The sequence below is a fragment of the Acinonyx jubatus genome, chromosome C2 (genome assembly GCF_027475565.1).
Source record: "Acinonyx jubatus isolate Ajub_Pintada_27869175 chromosome C2, VMU_Ajub_asm_v1.0, whole genome shotgun sequence".
Classification (NCBI taxonomy): domain Eukaryota; kingdom Metazoa; phylum Chordata; class Mammalia; order Carnivora; family Felidae; genus Acinonyx; species Acinonyx jubatus.
In genome coordinates, this window is record NC_069384.1 from 143,508,827 (window position 1) to 143,530,490 (window position 21,664).

General features: G+C 36.2%; 1 protein-coding gene across 9 annotated transcripts in view; it reads left to right on the forward strand.

Moving 5' to 3' along the window:
- The window catches only part of RBMS3 (RNA binding motif single stranded interacting protein 3), a 1,316,996-nt gene that overhangs the window by 1,151,456 nt on the left and 143,876 nt on the right, over nucleotides 1-21,664 (forward strand). For all 9 annotated transcript variants that reach the window (XM_053221878.1, XM_053221882.1, XM_053221883.1 and 6 more), the window contains exon 10: nucleotides 12,431-12,537. In XM_053221878.1, the coding sequence (XP_053077853.1) occupies nucleotides 12,431-12,537 (107 nt within the window). The remainder of the gene's footprint in view (nucleotides 1-12,430; nucleotides 12,538-21,664) is intronic.

A 21,664-nucleotide genomic window follows, 5' to 3' on the forward strand; every position in this document is an offset into this window, starting at 1 on the left:
TTTTTTTCCAGTAGGCAGGCTGGTTGTATGTAAATATGAAAATTTTGGGACTCTATGCGCTCTTAAATGAGAAAAAGGTTGTGCCCTCCTCTCCAATCCTTTAAAATTTTATTAATGTCAGGAATTTTAAAAAGTTATTTTGTCTGTCTGCATTTATTTAATAATTTGATCAACAGATAATGAAATGTGTATTATCCTCAGACTATTTGTGAGACCACTGGGGTGGATTCTAAGCAAAGGACCCAGCTCCTGACTTCCATCAAATCAAATTCTCATAATAGTGGAAAGAGCATGGGGCGCCTGGGTGGCTCAGTCGGTTAAGCGTCCGACTTTGGCTCAGGTCATGATCTCATGGTCCGTGAGTTTGAGCTTCGCTTTGGGCTCTGTGCTGACAGCTCAGAGCCTGGAGCCTGCTTCTGATGCTGTGTCTCCCTCTCTCTCTGACCCTCCCCCATTCATGCTCTGTCTCTCTCTGTCTCAAAAATAAATAAACATTAAAAAAAAATTGTTTAAATAGTGGAAAGAGCATGGACATGCATTGTGGAAATTTAATGAGATTTAGTGGGTTCCCTATTGATGGACATTTATAAGTTATGGTGCATGATAATTATGTTATAATACTGAGAAGCATTTCAGAAGGGTTATATGTGCTAATATGGAAAACTCTTCATACACAATTAAGGTACACAAACAATAAAACCAACACACTGAGCAATAGTGCCCTCTTTGGAATTGGAAAACAAAACAAAAACAAACAAACAAAAAAGCCAGAGCTAGACAAGTGGATTAATAAATATATATTTATGCATTTTCCTGGAAGAAATTATTTTTAACAAAAAAGGAGTAGGGGAGTTGGGAAGAGGTATTGAGCTTTTTTATTTTTAAGCTTTGTACAGTTTGAATTTACTACTTTATAATGTTTCTTCTATTTACGTGTTTATTCATTTTAAATATCAAAGAGGTATTTGCACCATAAGATTATAGCTGTATTTTTCCTTCTTTGTACCTCTTTCCAAAAGTGCCATATTACACTGAGTATATAATAATATTATATACGGTATGCGGAGTCAAGTGTAGGACTGTCGAAGTATGGAAATAGGAGCAAGACCAGATATGGCCCATCTTGGACAATACATAAGATTCTCTTATTTTTAAAAATTTTTAATGTTTATTTATTATTGAAAGTCAGAGAGAGTCAGAGCAGGGGAGGGGCAGACACAGAATCTGAAGCAGGCTCCAGGCTCTGAGCTGTCAGCACAGAGCCCGACGCGGGGCTCGAACCCAACAAACTGTGAGATCATGGCCTGAGCCGAAGTTGGATGCTTAGCCGACTGAGCCACCCAGGCGCCCCTTAGATTCTCTTATTTTGAAAGACTCTTTATCTTAGAAACCTTTCCCTTAATGGTTTGCCTGCCAGCATAGAGGTTCCCCAATCGGTAGTTGGGTATGTAAGTCAGTTGTAGGTAAGCAAGTTGATGCTTTTTTGGAAGTGCTGATCCTTTTTACTTTCTTGGTGTCAAAACATCGTGTTCATTCAGCACAGATAATGTTTTAGTCATATTCCTTATAAAATGAACAAATTTAACATTCAGTGTATACTCTGTGTCACATCTACATGAGACATTAGCTTTCTCATTTAATTTATCTCCCTTATGGGGTTTGGTTTTTCTCCTAAAAATAATCCCTTCCTATATGAAAAGGATTATCAGAGAATTGTTACAAACACAGAAAAAGATGGTATTTTAATACTTAAAACAGAGAGGTGAGCTTGAAATAATTACTTAGGCCATAATATAGCCTATCAAAAAGTGATTTTCTCTATCTTATATCTAGGCAAACAGTGATTCTCTGCTTTTATTATCACCATGGGGCATTTCCCGTTTCTGTACGGCCATTGTGCATAGTAGAGAATTATATTTGAAACTAAATATAAGCATTAATCCATTACTGAAAGATAAAATTGGGCATGTACCTGCAAATCACACTTTATTTAAGATTTATGAACTTTTTATGTATTTCCATCCTTTGGTTTCTATTTCTGTGCTCATTTTGGCCTAAATGATAGTAGTAAAAATGTGTCTGACACTTGTAAATATAACCCATGTGATTTGTTTATTCTGTTAAAAACAAACTGCCATTAAAATGGCAGTATAAATCATCTTAGGAGATCTTATTGGTTGCCTAGTGTTCGGTTGTAACTATAGCCTGTGGGCAGAGAACCACTGTAATAATATCCTAATGAATATTCAGTCTTTTTGCTCCATCCCCAAATTATGAGGTTAATCACAAGAGCTGCCTGAAACTCATTTCCGTTTACTTCCGATGGTAAGGCAGGTAGAAAGTAAGCAGTTGAAGAATGGTTGATTAGAAACCCAGAGAACACGATTCTGGGTGTGACTTTGTCACCAGCTACACAAATTAGCTGACAATTCATTAAACTGTCACTTGCCTTATTGGTAAAATAAAAGGTTTGAATTAAATAAATTTTAAGATCAGATGACAGAGACTCTATCTCTCTATATATTATATATGTGTGTGTATATATATATACACACACACACGTATACATATATATGTGTATATATATGTATACATATATGTATATATGTATGTACACATATATGTATATATATGTATACATATATGTATATATGTGTATACACATATATATGTATATATGTATATATGTATATACACGTATATATGTATATACGTACATGTGTATACATGTATATGCCTTCCAGGATAAAAGTTTATTGCAACTAAGAACTATCCAATTAAAAAAAAAAAGAACTACCCAAATAACTACAATTAACTTACTATAGTACAGAAAACATAATTAAATGGTAAACAAGATGTTACAAGCCAAAAGGAAATGTAACCAAATATCCCACACTGCCATAGGTCTAAAGCTTTCTAACTCCAAAATATAATAATTATGTGTTGTAAACTTGAAGTAGTGTTTGCCATGTAAATTGTAGTTTAAATTTGGTATTGCTCACTCTACATCTAGAATGATGATATAGATAGAGGTATATAAATACGTATAGAAATAGAGATACATACCTCCATATGTAGAAAGTCTATCATGTATAGGGCCTATGTGGAAGAGAAAGTGACAAATCTTTTGCAGACAAATCAGAGGACATTTTTTGTGAAACTTTCCTGGATATTGCAGCAAGTATTTTGGAATTAGTCATGAAAGATAAGGACATGGGTTTTAACGTAGAGGTGTTTAGAAACACACTTACATCTATCATTTTTACATCATCATTCTTTATTGCAAATCATTACAGACTAATCATGCTGTCTGCCACCTGGAAGGAAATGAGGGTTGCTGCTTGGGTGTAAGATAGCAGGAAGCTTAAGGGTTGTGCAGAATTAAGGCAAATGCTGTAAGGAGTTCCTATTTATTGTTGTCAGGCTGCCATATTACAACTTAGGGTCTATATGGTCCCACGGGTTCTAAAAGTATTTCAGCTAAATCCTATCATTGTGTCCATCTCGTTCATTCATATTTTCATTCACTAGACATTTAATAAAAGCCTGTTTTTAGCCAGACTAGATAATACCTGGTATTAGTCCTTCATGTGCTCCTTCATGATCTGGCAATCAGCCTTGGGGGGGGGGGGGGCATGCATGTGACGTGTGAAACTGTGGGGTATTGGATGTGATTTCCAAGCTGGAGGACATTCTATAGTGCTAGAGAGTGATTATCTACTTTATGCTTTCAAAATAACCTATCCATATTCCTATTATAGTATCCACTGCAAGCTGCTAGAAGTTTCCTTTTCTTGTCTTTCTTCCCCTCTAGATTGTGACTACCTTGTCAGGGCAAAGTCGAAGGTATTGCTACCCATACGGATGCTGAATAGATTTGAGGTTGTGTTTTGGTTTTGGTTTTGGTTCTTTTTAATGAATGAGTTTGATAAAAATGTTTGTAAGTTCAACATTCTCCAATTGGTATCATTTTTGCATTCTTTAGCATGAAACAGCTTTTTAATGTACAAGTCAATCTGGATATCACAGAAATAAGTTTTTTTATTGAAAACAAATCCATGTCCACCAATTAAAAAAATTCCTAGAGTAAAATTTTAAACTTTAACTTAGTTATAGAATTCTTCTTTTTTTTGGTTATTGTATCTCATTCTCCCACTCAATCTGAGATTTTGTAAGCTTACCTCCAAAAATTGCTTCTCTTGTCATTAGCTTCTTTTCTACTCATCTCCTCCTACCCTTCCTTTTTATTTTTCCTGAAGTAAAATTTATAATTTATCTGAGTGAGGAATTTTTAGATGTAATATTTAAACCACCAGACCTGTGAGCTATGGTAACAAGAGAGATTTTAAGAAACCATCACCACAATCCAATATAAATACCTGAAGAGTTGAAATAAATTGAATGCTAAAAATTGAAAATGTTCATCTCTCGAAGGGGCAACAGGAATTCTATTATTGATATATAGAAGGTACAAGGTATATCAATATCTACTTGTAAAATATGATGTTAGAAAACATTCTTAGTGAATCGTAAAAATGAAGGCATGATAAGCTTTCATTATTTGTTTTTTTTTTCCCCCAGCTCCTGGTTTCTCTGTTCTGTTCTATTGGTTTTTTGGTCTCTGTATCATTTATTGCTGCTCTCATCGTTATTATTTCCTTCCTTCTGCTGGCTTTGTGTTTTATTTGTACTTCCTTTACTAGCTCCGGTGTAAGATTAGTATGTTTATTTGAGCTTTCTCTTGCTTCTTGAGGTAGACCTGTATTGCTATAAACTTCTCTCTTAGAACAATTTTTGCTGAGTCCCAAGGATCTTAGACCATTGGATGTGTGTTTATTTGTATTTCTCTCCATGCATTTTTAAATTTTCTTCATTTCTTCTTTGTTGACCATTCATTGTTTAGTAGCATGCTGTTTAGCCTCAATGTATTTGTTCTTCCAGATTTTTTCTTGTGATTGATTTCTACTTTCACACTATTGTGGTCAAAAAGGATGCATGATATAATTTCAGCCGTTTTGAATTTTTTCAGACTTGTTTTGTGGCCTAACTTGTGATCTATTCCGGATAATGTTTCACGTACATTTCACCACTAAACCAGCCTTACAAGAAACTTAAAAGGGAAATTGGTGGGGAAAAAAGGCCATAATCAGGAATAAGAACATTGTGAAAGGAAAGAATTTCACAGGTAAATGAAAACATATAATAAAAGTAGTAGATTAATCATTTATAAAACCAGTATGGAGGTTAAAGCACAAAAACAGAAAAATCAATTATATCTACAAAAATAAGTCAAACGAGTCACAAAATAAAAGGCTGTAAAGTAAGACATCATATACCTAAAACGTGGGTGTCAGAAGTAAAAACTTAGTGCCTTTAGAATGGGTTCAAGCTAAAGCTTGATACAGACTACTTAATATAGACTACTACATGCATAAGATATTATATATGAACCTAACGGCAGCCACAAATCAAAAGCCTGTAATACATAAAAAAATAAAAAGGAATCCAAGCATAACATTCAAGAAGGCTATCAAACCACAAGGGAAGAGAAGAATAAAGTATGTTAAGTTTCAGATAAAAATCACAGAACTTTTATATTAATTTTGTTAGACAAAATATGTGGTGGTGTTTTTGTTTGTTTGCTTAAAACAGCAAATCCTGTAAGCCCCATAAGATTATCTTATCGGTTTATGCATTGGTTGTTTCATGTTTAATACAAACTTTGGATGACTAGAAATACTCCACTAAGCAAACAAACAGTAATTACTCCTTCATAATTACTGTGCAACTTTATCGCCATGCATTGTTATAATTATATTTTAAATACTCCCCATTTTCATGATAGACCATAATGTCTTCTAGCACATTACAATCTGTGGCTTATAACTGCCTCTCACTTCCACAAAGGCCTCTTCTTCATTTAGTCTGTATTTTAACTACTGTGAAAAGAGACTAAACAAAATTAATTGGTAGTATAATAGCACAATAAGGAAATTGTAGACAATATAATATTTCTGTGCTACTGAAGTCATCTCATTAATCAAAGGATTCATGTTTAACATCTAAGATGCATTCCTTCTTCCTTGCAAAGTCAGTCCCAATCAAATCAGTGCTTGCCAAACTGAAGTATGCAGAGGAATCACCTGGGGATCTGGTTCAAATGCAGATTTTGATTCAGTAGGTCTTGGGAAGGGTCAAAGAATCTGCATTTCTAACAAGCTCTCAAGTACTGATCCCATTGCTGCTGGTACTTGGACCACACTTCGAGGAGCATCACTTTCAAGTATTATGTGTACCTATGTGCAAAATGCTGTCAAAAGTATACACACGTGCATGCATGCACACACATATGCATGTAGAAACTTCCCCCCAACCTTTGCTATAACCCCTTTCAACCTCAAGCCTGGAAATTAATTATTACTGTTAAAAGATTTAACACAAACAGAACCCACATTCAATTTATGAAAGCCTGCCAAGTAAGCAGTAGGTAATTTCTCTCTGAATTGAGATGAGGTAGAGTCACGGAAGGCTTTCTGCAGAACTTGACATAGGAGCTACATTCTAAAGGTTGATTAGTAGTTTGCCAGATGGAGGGTGTGTATTTGGGAAACTGGGAAAGGAAATTCCAGGCAGGGGGAAAGGCATTCAGAGGTGAGGGAACTTTAAACCACAGGAGTGGGAGGAGTCTGGCAAAAGATAAGATCAAGGGTATAAATTCTTCTCTTCTAGTAGAGGAGTTTGGATTTTATCTTGCAGGTATTTAGAAATCACCAAGAACTAGATGATAATATAAATCTTTTTTTTTTTTTTTTTTCCTGAGAGAGTGAGCTTGAGAGAGAGAGAAGGAGCTTGTGTCTGCTCAGGAGGAGAGTAGGGGATCAGAGGGAGAGGGAAAGAATCTTAAGCAGGCTCCATGCTCAGCAGGGACCCAATTCAGGGCTCAATCCCAGGACCCTGGATCATGACCTCAGCCAAAATCAAGAGTCAGACCCTCAACTGACTGAGTTACCCAGACCCTCAACTGACTGAATGCCCCAGAAAATGATCTTAACTCATCTAATTCAGTATTTTCTCTTACACTCTCAGTGAAATCCACTCCCACCACCTCCCTGGGAAACTAAATTCAAGGATAATATTAGGGCTATTTCATCCTTTTTTAATGGTACATTTGAAAATTTATTTCTGGGATTTTACTTTTTTAATTAATTTAATAAACTTGTGACCCTGTCTGCTTTCCCATCATAATCCCCTTCAAATCAATAAAGTAATAGCAGATGTTTCAACTTCACAACGTCAAGAAACATAAATAGGTCATTACTAACATCCATAATGAAACAGCTTATGAAGATCCTCAAATATCAGGGTGGCTAAGATTTGTTGAAAGGTAAAGTCTTATCCTATAGCTTTTGAAATTTTCCTGTGTTAAAAATAATTGTTTTGGGGCCCCTGGGTGGCTCAGTCGGTTATGCCTCCGACTCTTGATTTTGGCTCAGGTCATGATCTCATGTTTCATAAGGTCGATCCCCACGTCAGGCTCTGTGCTGGTCATGGAGCCTGCTTCAGATTCTCTGCTTTCCCTCTACTCATCTCCATTCACACACGCTCAGTCTCTCCCTACCCCCCCCCTTCTCTCTCTCTAAGATAAAAAATACATATATTGTTTTGAAAGTTCTCTTTTCAGTAATGAAAATCTTCAAGGTAGGTTTAGAACCCAGAATCTTAAATTCTATGTATAATTGATCCTCGGCAAGCTAGAATATTGTTGCTTGGTAAAATTTCTTTCAAGGATCCTTCTGTAAAATTTCTTTATGCCAGTAGGTAGAAGAAATCCTAAGGTTAATAATTCATTCAGAGCCTTTTCTTTTCCTGCCAATGCTGCCCTGCTAATTCCATAGCTCCCAAGGTTTCACAAAAAAAGATCTTGAAATATGTATGTGCATGTGCATGCATATGTGTGTGTATACATGCCAAAGCGACACATTTTGGGGTGGCAAATTTTTCTTTTTTTAATTTTTAATTTTTTTAAAGTGTATTTATTTTGAGAGAGAAAGAAACCATGTGTGGGAGGGGCACAGAGAGAGAGAGAGAGAGAGAGAGAGAGAGAATCCCAAGCAGGCTCTGCACAGTCCGCACAGAACCTGACACAGGGGCTCAAACTCATATACTGTGAGATCATGACCTGAGCCCAAATCAAAAGTCAGATGTTTAACTGACTGAGCCACCTGGCACCCCTGGACAGCAAATTTTTTCTTGCCTACAGTGTGTAACAGCATGGTATTTATCCTAATAGCAAAATACAGATTCGATGGATTTAAACTGTCAATAGATCTCCTGCAAATGAATAACAAAAAAATAGTAAAAACAAACAAACACACACACAAAAAAAAAACACAACAGAAAAAGGAACAGGGAGCATTCATTGTAGGCAATTGCATATAAACACACGTAAGAGAACATGACTTGTATCACATTAAAGGGATAATGGGAACCAAACTTCGGTGATGACTCAGGAGAGGAACCTGGGCTGTAGTGGCCAGATGATCCAGAGACAAGCTGCAGTCAGCAAGAACCATTTTGGAAATGCAGATCCTCTCAATGAGCAAATCTTTTCGATGTTCTTGGAGGTCAGTTGCAAGTTCTGTGGCCAAACCACCAAGGAGTTAAAAGTGGGACAGAGCTGGTGAACAATAAGCCTAGTTGATTAAACACTCTACACTCAGACTCTGCCAAGTAACCAGGTTCCATAGCTGATGCATGGACAGTGGCTGATGAAGATGCTAAGCAATAGTGAGAGTTGTAGCGAACGTGGATTTAATAGTCATTTATGTACCATATACTATTTTAAGCCCTTTTCACACATTAATTTATTTAATCTTCACAGCTGTCTGAGGTAGGGAACATTATTACCCTCAAAGAATTTAAAAAGTGCCTGGTGTCTTGTAGCTGGTAAGTCAGGAAGCCAGGAAGCAGACCGCTACCCCTAACACTGAAATGCACCCAAACTAAGTGTTAAAGCAGAAACACGAACGACCTCAAGAGAAGTTGTTATCATATTCTAGACTATTAGAACCAGTATATTATGTACACTAAAAGATTCCATTTTAGGAGACGATAAAGAGAAACCTGCTTCAGATGGTAGAAAGTATGACTCATGAAAGTTATTATCCCAAGAACCATAAAAGGTAGAATCAACAATTTTTACAGCAGGAAATTTAAGGTATTTCTTATTTGTCTTTTGTGAGAAATCTGTAGTATTGCCAGTGATAAACTCATGTGTCAGCATGACTACCCATTTGAATGGATGAACATACCTTGAAATTTTAAAATGACAAAAGAAAAAATACCCTATAGTGAGGAATGAATATATATACACATATGCTTTTGGAGTATCACAGGAAATTTTCTTTAGCACAGAATTTTAGGGTCTTTTATTGCATTTAGTCTTTTAGTCCTTCATCTGGAGAAAGAATTTAAATACTTCAGTGTGATGGCAGCAACTTTCTGCAGAAGTTTTATGACTCACCCTTTCCTTTGTGTGATTTTTGTAGCTTCACCAAAGTCACCAATGTTGGAGGCTCCTAAAAGCAGACAGTTGGGAACCACTTGTGTTTGGTGAGGAATGATACTGGTTGCGTTGTGAGCCAGGAGGAGTTACGTATTCTATGCTTCCTCTATAGGACAGGCAAAACATTTTGTTTTTCATTTCGCCTGGCCAATTGTGACTTTCTGTCTACTTGAGTCATTTTCTTCAATATTGATTAATAGAATTCTGCTGTTAATAAACTAAAGGATTGAGTAAATACTACTGCCACTTAAAGCCAAATGATTTTCAAATATTTATTTGTAGTTACCCACTCATTTCTTTTTCCACTATTGATTCTGGAGACAGTTGAAAGTCTCGTGAATCCCTTAATTTTTTTTTCTGCTTCATCCAGATTAGTAAATGCAAGCAACCTAGGTGGAGTAGAAATGGGGAGGAAGTGATGTTGGGGAAAATGGTATCAATTATCTATTAAGATTATAACATATCAATTGCAAAATTTTAGTGACAGGAAACAATAAAGATTTATTTAGCTTACATATTTGTGGGATGGCCTTACTGACCTCACCTGGGTTTATACGTTTTTCTGTGGTCACCTGCATGTTATCTGTGTACGTCTGCTGATTTTAGACGAGTTTAGGCACATGTCCGGGTGGTGGTCATTGGATGATCTACTTTGGCCTTGGCTCTGATGGTAGGGATGACTCATCTACAGTAGTATCTCATCCTGCAGCAGACCAGGCTGGGCATATTCACGTAGCTATGCAGAAAAGCAAAAGAAGCAAACCTCAATGCTTAAAAACATTTCAATCCTCTGCTTGTGTCTCATTTGCTAACATTTCATTGTCTAGAGAAATTCACATGGGGTCAGACCAAGAGTCAGAGGACTCAATGACACTACGTTGTCAAAGGCAAGAATACAAGGAGAGATAAAGAATTAACATAATGCAGGGGAAGAAAAATAATTTTCCTTCTACTTTTCTAGGTTCTTGACTGGGACCCCCCATAATAAAGACATGTTAATATTAACAGGAGAAAAACAAATAGAAGTTTAATAACTTGTATATCTCTTGCATGGAGATATCCAGGAAAACCTTGTAACTCTCTGAAATGGTCCAAGTCACCATCTTAAATATCATCTTTAGCTAAAGACAAAAGATGTTGGGGAAGGGGTAATGAGGCCAGTAATGGGAGGTTACCAGAAAAAGCACAGTAAACAAGGGTAAGGTTGTTACACAGATTTAAGGCCTCGCTTCTCCACTGATAAGTTTCTTGAGATCTAGAATACTTTTTTCTTCCAGATACAAAGAGGGAAACACTGTTACAAATGGAGATTTCCCTTATAAATGTAAACGTCTCTTAAAAAAGGGTAACTTCTAGTCAGTTTTCAGAGCTTTTCCTCTATCTGCTGTTTCTTAAAAATAATCAGCCTAAGCTAATCCTTATGCCAAAGAAACATATTTTTTGGATGGTATATTCTGCTCCCCTTCAAACATTGAACAATTACATTTTAGAAGAACACATTTTCCCAGTGGGTTGGAAGAGGAAAGGTCCATTTTAGTTTTCAGATTGTAAACTTACAAATTAGTATATGGTTTATCCAAGCAAATGAACAAACAACAACAAAAATCCTCCCAGCCATGTTAATGCATTGACCACGTTTTTTAGGACAATATGGATTTATTTTATTCATTCAGTTTTAAAAATATTTGTGCTAATACTCAGCAATTTTTCTAGTCAAGTAAGGATGTGGAGAGAGCATGAATTCTCAAAGAATAAGTTTCTTCCTGTTGTGTTTTATAAAATTGTCAAATAAGTTTAGTTAAGTCACCAAGGATCACCACATTTCCCCCAGTCCGGGATTCATTTGTTAGGGCCATATCCTTTGTCTAGATTTTATCATGTGGGCTCATTTAATATTTAAGTAATTGTTCTCCCTGAGACACTGACTAGTTTTCACTGGGAAATTGGAGTGAAAGAGGTTCAACGGACAATCAACTTCTAGCCTTTTTGAAATTGCAGGGATTAATGAGAAAAAAACTAATTTGGTTGCAATTAGCAAAATAGCTCCCATTTTAGAAGGAAACTCCTAAGGGTCTTTTTCCAAAATAGAATCCTATAGTTTCTACTGTGAAAACATGGCAACTTTGAGGAGAAATATTTATCTTCACACAAATACTGTTATGAATAAGTTTCTAATGTTAAAAAGCAAAATGAGACAGTACATTTTAAAGCTCTTATTGGCTTTATTCAAGGATTGATGGATCAGGCAGCATCCCATCAGGCAGGTAGAAAGGAACTCTGAGGAGCTGTGCAAATTGGAGGCTTCTATAGGCAGAAGGGAGTGTGAACAAAAGTATTGGCACAAAAAATGGATTGGTTATGGCAAAGTCACTTTCCTACAGAGGATGACCCGGGATCTGTCAGGTAAATTACCTCAACAGTGCTGATCAGGTGACTCCTGACTGACTGGTTTAAACTTTCCATTTCTGGGAGAGCCAAAACTTTAATTAAGTTAGGTTTTGGTCTGGTGACATGAAACTTCACATAAGTGACTCCATTTTGGACCCGTTGTCTGGTTTTTAGCATTAACATAACTGGAAGGAGTTGACATTCGCCTCTTTACTTCTAAGGCAAGTTCACTTTCTGCTTCAACTGATTATTTTTTCAACAATATTTTTTGTTTTCTTTTATGGTCTGCCAGTGCTCTTTCGAAGCCCAGTTAGATAGAATAACAGCCAACATAATAGAGACTAAAAGGGGGCCAAATATCTCTCCAGAAGCAAGACAACTTCAAAGATACGCATTACAAAGCACTACTGTGACTCAAATAATCACTTGTTTTTAAGGGGGATTTGCTAATGTAGAATTGGTTTCTTATCTTTCCAGCCCCTAGTGAGCCTTTACTGTGCAAATTCGCTGATGGAGGACAAAAGAAGCGACAGAATCAAAGCAAATACACCCAGAATGGAAGGCCTTGGCCCAGGGAAGGAGAGGTGAGTGAGTACTGGCTGACTTTTGCTCAGTAATATAGCCCCATGCTTTCCTCAAAATGGCGGCAAGACAGACATTTGGGGCCCTGATGAAATCAGGTCTCGTAGAAAACCAAATCGCTTCGAAGAGGGCAAATGAGTAGGCCTATATTAATGTGCTCAGGATAAAATTACTTGAGGAGGAATGTAGGAATTCATAATTGACCTCAGTTCTGTACTACAATAAGTCCTCTGTCTTTCACCAAACCTTAACCTGATACATACTCGCTGAAAGACTTATCCACAAAGAGTTGATCCATAATTGTATAGTACCTAAAAAATATTTTCAGTGAAATCAGTAATGAGAGTTGAATGTTTATGTACTTGGAAAAAACTAAAAATTTCGATTTATTTTATTGGGATCTACCATTGCACATATATGTGTTTTATATATTTTTCCATATGCTCATAAATGTGTTGATATGTATTTTACATAAGTATATATCAACATAAGATATGACATTTTCATTTTTTATTATTGAAATAAAATTTTAAATTGAAAGAAAAGTTGATATACACAGGGTTTTGTTTTTCACAACAAAAAGAAAGGCATTTAACAGTTAATGATCCACTTACCCTCTTAACACAAAACAGTAGAAAAGCAAGCGTAAGCATCCAGTGACACTTGAGAATGAATTCCTTTTGCTTATTTTCACTGTAAGAAGACAAGGAAAAGGTATCTGGACTTCTAAGAAGTGTTTTATTCTCTGTGAAAAGGAATGGAGTTTTTTGAATGACTTGAATAAATGCTATTTTGTACCAAGGCCATACTTTCAACAGAAGAGCTTTATTTTGTATTTCTATTCAAAGCACCCACTTCATCTATTTCTCATTTAGGAGGCATCCCATTTGATGCAGCATTTTACACTTCCAGTACTGAGACTGAAGGAAAAGAGAGTGGGGTTTTCCTCAGCAAAACGTTTAGCCATTTTTTTTTTTTTTTTTAACTAAGACTGTCGTCTGTTTTGAGTTTTTCCACACAGGTCTCAAAACCCCTCTTAAAGTATAAATTGTGTTCAAGTATTGTATAATCTATAACTCTTTATTTTAAGACATGAAAAAGAGAATCACCATCAAACACCTGAAACTAATGAAAAAGGAAAGAGTTTCAATATCCCAACTTTAGAAAGGCAGTCTGTGTTATGTTCAAAAAAGGAAGGGGAAAGGGAATGACCCTTGTGTTTTTAGGGTTGGGTTAGTGATCAGCAGTTAGCTCCATCGTCCCCAGAAGACAGCTGATTTCTGATAGCATGCATTATGACATCCATCCCATACCAAACATCTGTAGTCTAGAACGACTCATTTGATCTTTTAAATTTTTATTGAATCTAACGCCCACTGATGAGAGAGATTTCAGGATCGCAGACCATAACAAAGAAGCCTCAACGGTCAGTCAGAAAAGCTGGGATGACTGAAAGCTCAGTTCCTGTCTCCGTAAGGTCCTGTCTTATCGCATCCACAAAATAGATGCCAGTTGCATGTAGCAAGACACCCCCCTCTTACACATTTCTCAAGATCAAGCCAGTCAACATAAAAGAAATGTAGACTGCAAGCTGCCACTTTGCTACTGTAGACGAATCTAGAGCTTTGGGTTTAGATCTTGGTAAGGACCATGTGTGCTATTGCCACAGAAGCATTGTGGTGTCAACGTTAGCAACCGGAGCATCTTGTAATTTACTTGTAGGTTTTAAACATACATCCCTAATCTCTGTTGTCAAAAGCTGCTTTTTAAGAGTTATACCTTTTGATGTTGAACTGTGAAAATCAAAGGAGCTTAATTAAATTTACCTGTGACCAATAAAAATGTATTCCAAGTGTGTAGATACATTCAGAAGAAAGAAATTAGGAAAAGAAAGGGCATGCACTAAAAATATGCTTATCACATATTTTGGTTTTGAGATAAGCATATTAATGTTTACACCTCAATTGTGGTTTTAGGTGTAGATACTCTAAGGATGTTGGATAACTTTGTGTCCCTATCATTTTATATACATATAGATGATATAGATACAGATATAGATTTAGATGTATATAGATATATTTGCTTCTATTTCTGCTTGCATTATACTTGCTAAATTGTATTAGCATGGTTGATAAAGTTTGACGTAATGTAGTTTATTCCTATGTAAGCAATATTCAGTGAACTTTTATATACCAGGAAATTTTAATTACCGTATTTCATTGTTTCCAAGACCCATGTTTTTGTTGTTGTTTTTCCACATTTTAACACTTCTGAAATTGGTTCTCCTCTTATAATCAATGGCATTATGAGAAGACAATTTGCATTTGCTCTCATTAGTCATCTGGGAGCACTATCTACATTCTCTGCTGGTCTTTGACCCCTCTGACTTCATGAATTGAACTCTAACCCAAGCAAGGACTCTGGGTCAGATTCTTAGGAGAGATTTTCCCTGTGCCCTTCCTTCATCCAGTATTAAGGTTGAGACATAAATCTTACCTTGAAGTCCATTCTTTTTTTTTTTTTTTTTTTTAATAGCCCCTTGGCATACCAACTTGATGAGATCATTTGGGGTGTTTGTTTTTGCTTGTTTTTTTGTTGCAGTTGTTGTTGTTGTTTTTATATGAGATGATGGTAAACTTTTCATTGTTGCCCTAGATAAAATGAAAGATAATAATTTCAATTCCAATGCCTCAGCATTTGGGATAGTAGCACAGATTGAGGCTCATGTTTTCTCTGCCTCTCTTGAAAGTCAGGTAAAAAAATGATAGTGTGAAAAGGATTTCTCCTAAAATGTTTAAGCCTCTTACAAGTACCTGAAGCATGACAACTGATAAGCTAATTAAAATTTTAATGTATTGTGTAAAGCTGTTTTCTTCTGAGTGGCATTTTCATAACAGTTCTTTTAGCATGGTGAAATGCACTTATCAAAAAAAAATCTAGTAATGAAAACTTTACACACATAAATTAGTGTAAATTAGCAAGGTTTTGAAATACAAATATATGCTGCTGGACATGTTTTTGCATAAGTGGAATACACAGGGATATTTTAAAGTTCTTAATTAATCTCTCAAGTGACAAGCACAACTCTGAGCAGAATGATCAGGGATTGGGGCTATTAGGCCTCTCTTAGTGCTCTACAAATCTTATCATTTTATTTCTTCATATAGCTATTCACGAACTCTTTGGTCTTAGTATCCCTTCATACTCTTAAAAATGATTGTTTATTAGTTCATTAAAAAAGAATAAACCATCCCTTGTTAACAAAAATATTATATCTTTCAAAGTCAATTTTTTTGAGAATAATGGCATTTTTACCTTTTTGCAAATCACTTTACTGTCTAGGTTACTAAAAGATGACCAGATTTGTGTATCTGCATCAGCATCCAACCTGTTGCCATATTTTGTTTGATTTAATCATATGAAAAAAAAATCCAGCTTCATACAGACATGTCATTGAAAAAGGGAGAAGCTGTGGATCTCCTAAAAATATCTCACCAAACCCTCAAGTGTCCTTAGGCCACCCTTTGAGAACCACCGTCCCAGAGAAGCTTGAGCCAGGGACAGGGCTCATATTCAACTTCCATATACCAGAAGGGCCATGCTGCTTGTTAAAATAGTAAAACATATTTGTTTCATTTGGTAAATAACCACCGGCACTAGTCCATCAGTACAGCCCCTCCACCCCTTCCACTTTGGTGGCTCCTCAGGACGTCTTACCATCTCCCAAGAATGGGGTGCTACCTGGCACTGCAGGAGTTCCCCAGGATCCTACCCCAGCATTTATGTTCTGATTGGCCGGTGCTTACAACATAATGGTGGCAAAATGTTTTTAATGTCACCCCTAGCTCATAAATGGTCTCACTGTATCATCAGTATGACTTTCATGACATTCGTAAGCTAGATAGCCATTACATCCGAAGGTATATTCTTTACTTCAGGCAAAATGTTTCCCAAAATTGATCGTGTTAGTGTTCTCCCAAATGATTGGACTGGAATCAGGAATGCTGCATATCAGTCCAAAAATACATCAGGAGTCATGGGAATAAAAGACACAGCATAAAGAATACAGTCACTGGTTTTGTAATAGGGTTGTATGGTGACAGATGGGAACTGTATGTGTGGTGAGCACAGCATAACGTATAGACTTGTCAAATCACTACTTTGTACACCTGAAACTGATACAACATTGTGTGTCCACTCTAGACAAATAAAAAAATTAAAAAACAAACAAATGAACAAACAACAACAACAAATACACATATCAGGAACATGAAGAAGAATTCCTGTTGTTTCTTCCTATGTTTCCAAAGAATTTTCCAATGATTACCAAAAAGCCCCCAGATTTGTTTGGAATCTATGCCCAAATAATAAGTACAACTGATCAGAAACATTCAGCTATGTTGTAAAGATGACTGGCTGAAATCAAAGATGCTGGATGCTTCTACAACAATGATGAGAGTCATTCAAACCTTGAAATTACTTTATGTTGACATTTGTTGTGACTAGCCTCTGGGTCTCCTTCAGAATTTTCAAATGTAAGTGAACATTAACTGTCAAATCGTGGAAGACGGTGCTGTTTCACCAAATTGTCATGTCGGGACATTATCCTTAAGTATGCAAATACCATAAACAAACTATTTCTCACTGGCTTTGAAGCTCTAATCTAGCTTTCATAAGATCTTCACAAGTCCTATAGTAATTGAGTCACTAAACGCCATCGATAACAATTGCTTCAGGAATTGCACTTCAAAGAAATAATATTTTGGCTATGGACACAAACAAGAGACCCAGCAATTGAACAAAGAAGTTACCCCACAAGGTATTCAAAAGTCTAGTGGAAAAACGCCAAGATTTTTATTATGAAAACTAAAACAAATAAAATGGTGTTTCTTGCTTTTATCTGATCTACAGTTCTCTGCTAGAGTCAATTTCAAAGCAATGAGCAGTAACAAATAATCTCTCTCTATGTGATCCTCTGAAGATATTTTTCCTTACTGGGGAAACATTTTACGAGATTGTCTTCACGGTCTAGATATGGAGATGAACTAACGGAGCTAATATAGTATTGTTAACAATCAGCACTCAGGTTCCCAGGAATAGTTGACAGGTTATGTTGAAGAGAAAATCAAGTAAGCTTTTTGGGGATGCATTCTCGGAATACTAAGGTTTGGAAATTCTCACCTATTCCCAAGGAAAGAAACAAATTTTAGATAAGGCATGATGATGTATTATATCTTGAAGACGTTTTATTTGAGGGCATTTTTAATTGCCCAAGACACAAGCCTCTGGGTATAGGAATACAGTACATGCGCTTCGTAATACCAAGGGGATGGGTGCCATTCACACAAACCAGATGTAAATTGCGCTCCTTATTGTAGTGCAATGCTACTGGCGCTGCCTGGGCATGTTCATTTCAAAGCCTTTAAGAGATGGAATAAACTGACAGAGTATGCTTTAATTAGATCTCATTAAGGCACTTACAAAATCCACCATGAGTGAGCTGAAAGCTCCAGTTACCAGTTTTACCACAGCCAAGTAAGCCAAGTGATTTGTTATGACCTATAACCCAGATAATGGGTTGTCTATTTTCAGACCTGAAATCAACTTGTTTTCAGTGATGGATGAAAACTTCTCCTGTGCTGTAAAGTTTTATAGCTCTTGTCCATTTAGAACTACTATTAATAAAAATTCTCTTCAGTGCCAGTAAGTGAATGAAAGCCTGCAAAGGTCATGTGGGAGAAATGGGGTTTCTCCTGCTGTTATGAAGTCCATAGCCAAGTACAGGCATAGTTGATGTACCTGATTTCAAACATCCGGCCTCCTCCTCATTGTGCCACAAGGCATGAGGAGTAATCATTCATTCCGACTAAATCCATTTATGATTGACACAAAGATGTCTTTTTAGATTTCTGAGTAGATAGATACACATAATCAATAACAAAATAGTTCCATCCTAGATTCTCACTCAGATAAACATTTTCCTTGAGGGTATGTCCTGATTTTTATGTTTGCTTTTGTTTTTATTTTTCTGAGAGAAAGTTAATGCATGCAGAGTTGGCGTCATAATTCTGGATTTCCACTGTGTCTCCATCACCATAATCATCAGTACTCTTGTTGTCAAAAAGCATTTGTTCCTTCCATGACTGATACTTTGTGCTGTGTCCCAAGGACATAATGAAGTGTAGGGAGTGACCCTTGCCCTGGATGTATATTAGAAATATACATACACTGTGAGAACCTTTCTATCTCCTCGTGTTTCCTATTTCCTTTCTTACTTTCTCAATATAGGACTACCTCTTGCAGAAGTGTTCTTTTTAAGAGAATTCTGTTTGAAATACATTTTTTAAAGTAATATTGGAGAAGAAACAGCTTAAACAAAAAGCATTCAGTCCGCAAACAAGCACTTACGGAGCATCCCCTATGTGGGAGGCACAAGACAGGAGATAATGGACATGACATAAACATACAGACAGATTCTCCACCCCCTGGGAACCTAAAACAGCAAAGATCTTCTCTGTAGAGTAGGCAGTTAAAGGTTGGATAGAATATAACTTATATCGTGGAACTAAAATCACTGATGATAGCTGGCTATTAACCTACACAACAGTGAAAGAAAACCAAAGCCAAAATAAAAAGAATAAAACTGACAAATGCAGCAAACACAAGAACTTCAGCTCAGACTTGTCCCGTTACTAACCATTAACTGACTGATTGCTTGTTTGTTTTTCAGGGTAGGTAATGGAGAAACTGATTTATATGCAATGACAAGCCAGAAAATCATCCCAGAGTTGAAAATTTCACCTTGTTACTTGTCCAGTAGAGTCCCCTATGCCCTTGGGTACTGAGTTGGCACAGAGAGAATAATATTTAGAGGAGCAACTTGAGCTTGGGTGGGATAGGATACATCTTGAATCCTTCTCTAGTACTCTGCTAACTATTGACGATCATAGTTCCTTCTGAAATTTAAGGAAGCACATGTGTCAGCATCTGTGATGTGCACAATACTGTTGGCTTTTCTTCACGTTTTATCAGAGACTCCAGTAGTTAGGGAGGAAACTCTAGCATTTCCATCACAGATCCACAGCTTTTAAGCTGAGGGACAAACTTGGGAAAGTTTTTTCATTTTTCTGCTTCAGTCTCCTCATCAGTAGAATGAGAATGGTTAAAAGTGTATATTTAGTGATTGGAAAGATTAAATGAGGTGCCGAGGATAAAGCACTGATCACAGTTCCTGGAAAACTATAATCACTCTAGTACTAGCTATTATAACTATCATAATATCATCAACACAAGTCAGGGCGTTTTAATCTGAAAGCCAGCTTTGCTATGTGTTTCTTATGACTCAAATGCTTAATTCCTTGGTGTCCAATTTTATGTCATGTCTCTTTTATTTTCCAAGTGGGAATTCTTTTTAATGATACAACATTTATTTGAAAAGACATCTGCTACCAATATCATTTTTCCAGCTGAATTTTTCACTTATTTAATAAAGTATATTATAAAGCAAGTAGAAATTAATTTATTTTTACTTTGACCCAGATTTTATTAAGGTTTTTATAAGATCACATTCCAAATCATCATCTGCATTCCAAGCATTATTTAGCACTGAGGCATTAGATGGTTTTCAAATTTGTAGCCACTTTTCTCTTGAAGGTCGTGTGATCATAAAAGCCAAGGGCTGGCAAGGAAAGAGAAGGATGGAGAAGATGAAAGAAAAAGAAAAAAAGAATATTGAAAGAAAACATGAACTGTAGCTAGATACCAAGGAAAAGATGGAGCCACTATTGAGATCTGATGAATTACATGGTTAGTGTTTTTAAAGAGAAAGAAAATGAATTATTAACCTACCTATTCCGGCAAGTAATGGCAATTAGTTTTGAATGCAAAAAGTGCTCACACAACCTCTGTGGCTATGAAAAATACTCCTCATGATCAAGTACTTTCAAACATTCTTCAAAGCAATTATCTTTGACAGAAGCAGCGTCCTGATGGGAATGCTGGATTTAACAAATAATTGGGAAGTAAGAATTTTCTTGCATATTCTATGGCTCCCTAGTGCTGAATGTCAGTAATCTATTGCCCAATAATCTATTGAATGCCCTAATCTATTTCAAGAGTAATGTTACCAATTTTTTTTGTGTAAGGAATTGTTAGAATCCTTCTAAGTTAATACTAATGCCATTTATGAAATTTCCTTTTGTTTACTGAAAGACTCAGACTCATGAAATTATCAGTTAAAAAAGATACGGTGGATCTTCATTATTCATGGGTTCCCTGCATGCAAACTTAACGTACTTGCTACAATTTGTTTATAACCCAGAATCAACATTCATGGTGGCTTCATGGTCATTTGTGCAGAGCAGTAAAATGTTTGAGTCACCTGGGGATTAAAGAGTATACTTACCATGAAGAGCACTGTGTAAGGTATTGAATTGTACACTTAGAACTAATATAGCACTGTGTATTAACTGAACTGGAATTCAATTTAAAAAAACTTAAAAAAAAAAGTCTGAGTCACCAAACATGCATACTCTCAAGATTGAGCAAGGCAGGCTCTTGTGTCAACCTATAACACTATAAACACGTGTCCTTTCCTTGGTTTATGTAGGGCCGCATTTTTCCATGTTTGTGCTTTTCACTGGTGATTTCACTGTTTAAAATGCCCCCAACTATACTGCTGACGTGATGCCTTGTGTTCCTAAGTGCAAGGAATCTATGCTGTGCCTTGTGGAGACAATATGAAAAGAAAATGGAGATGAGCTTTGCGCAAGCATGACTTATAGTGCTTTGGCTTTGAGTTCATTGTTGATGAATCAAAAATATATAATAAGGTGTCTTTAGACAGAAACACAGCTAAAGCAATGTTGTGTATTAATTAGTTGGTGAAAATGTTGTGATCAGAACCTAACCCTGAATTTCTTCTAGGAGCAATGAGTCAATATTCCTAATTCAGTGTTCATGGTGACTTTAGAGAATATAATTGCTGCTAATAACAAGAATTGTGTCTTGTTTTCTGATTATTATTACTGAGTGGGAGCCAGTTACTGGTCAAGTCTGTATCTCTTCCATTGATTTAAAAAACCAATGTCCATGGGTATCAAAAATGATGTACTGATTCATGCAACCAAC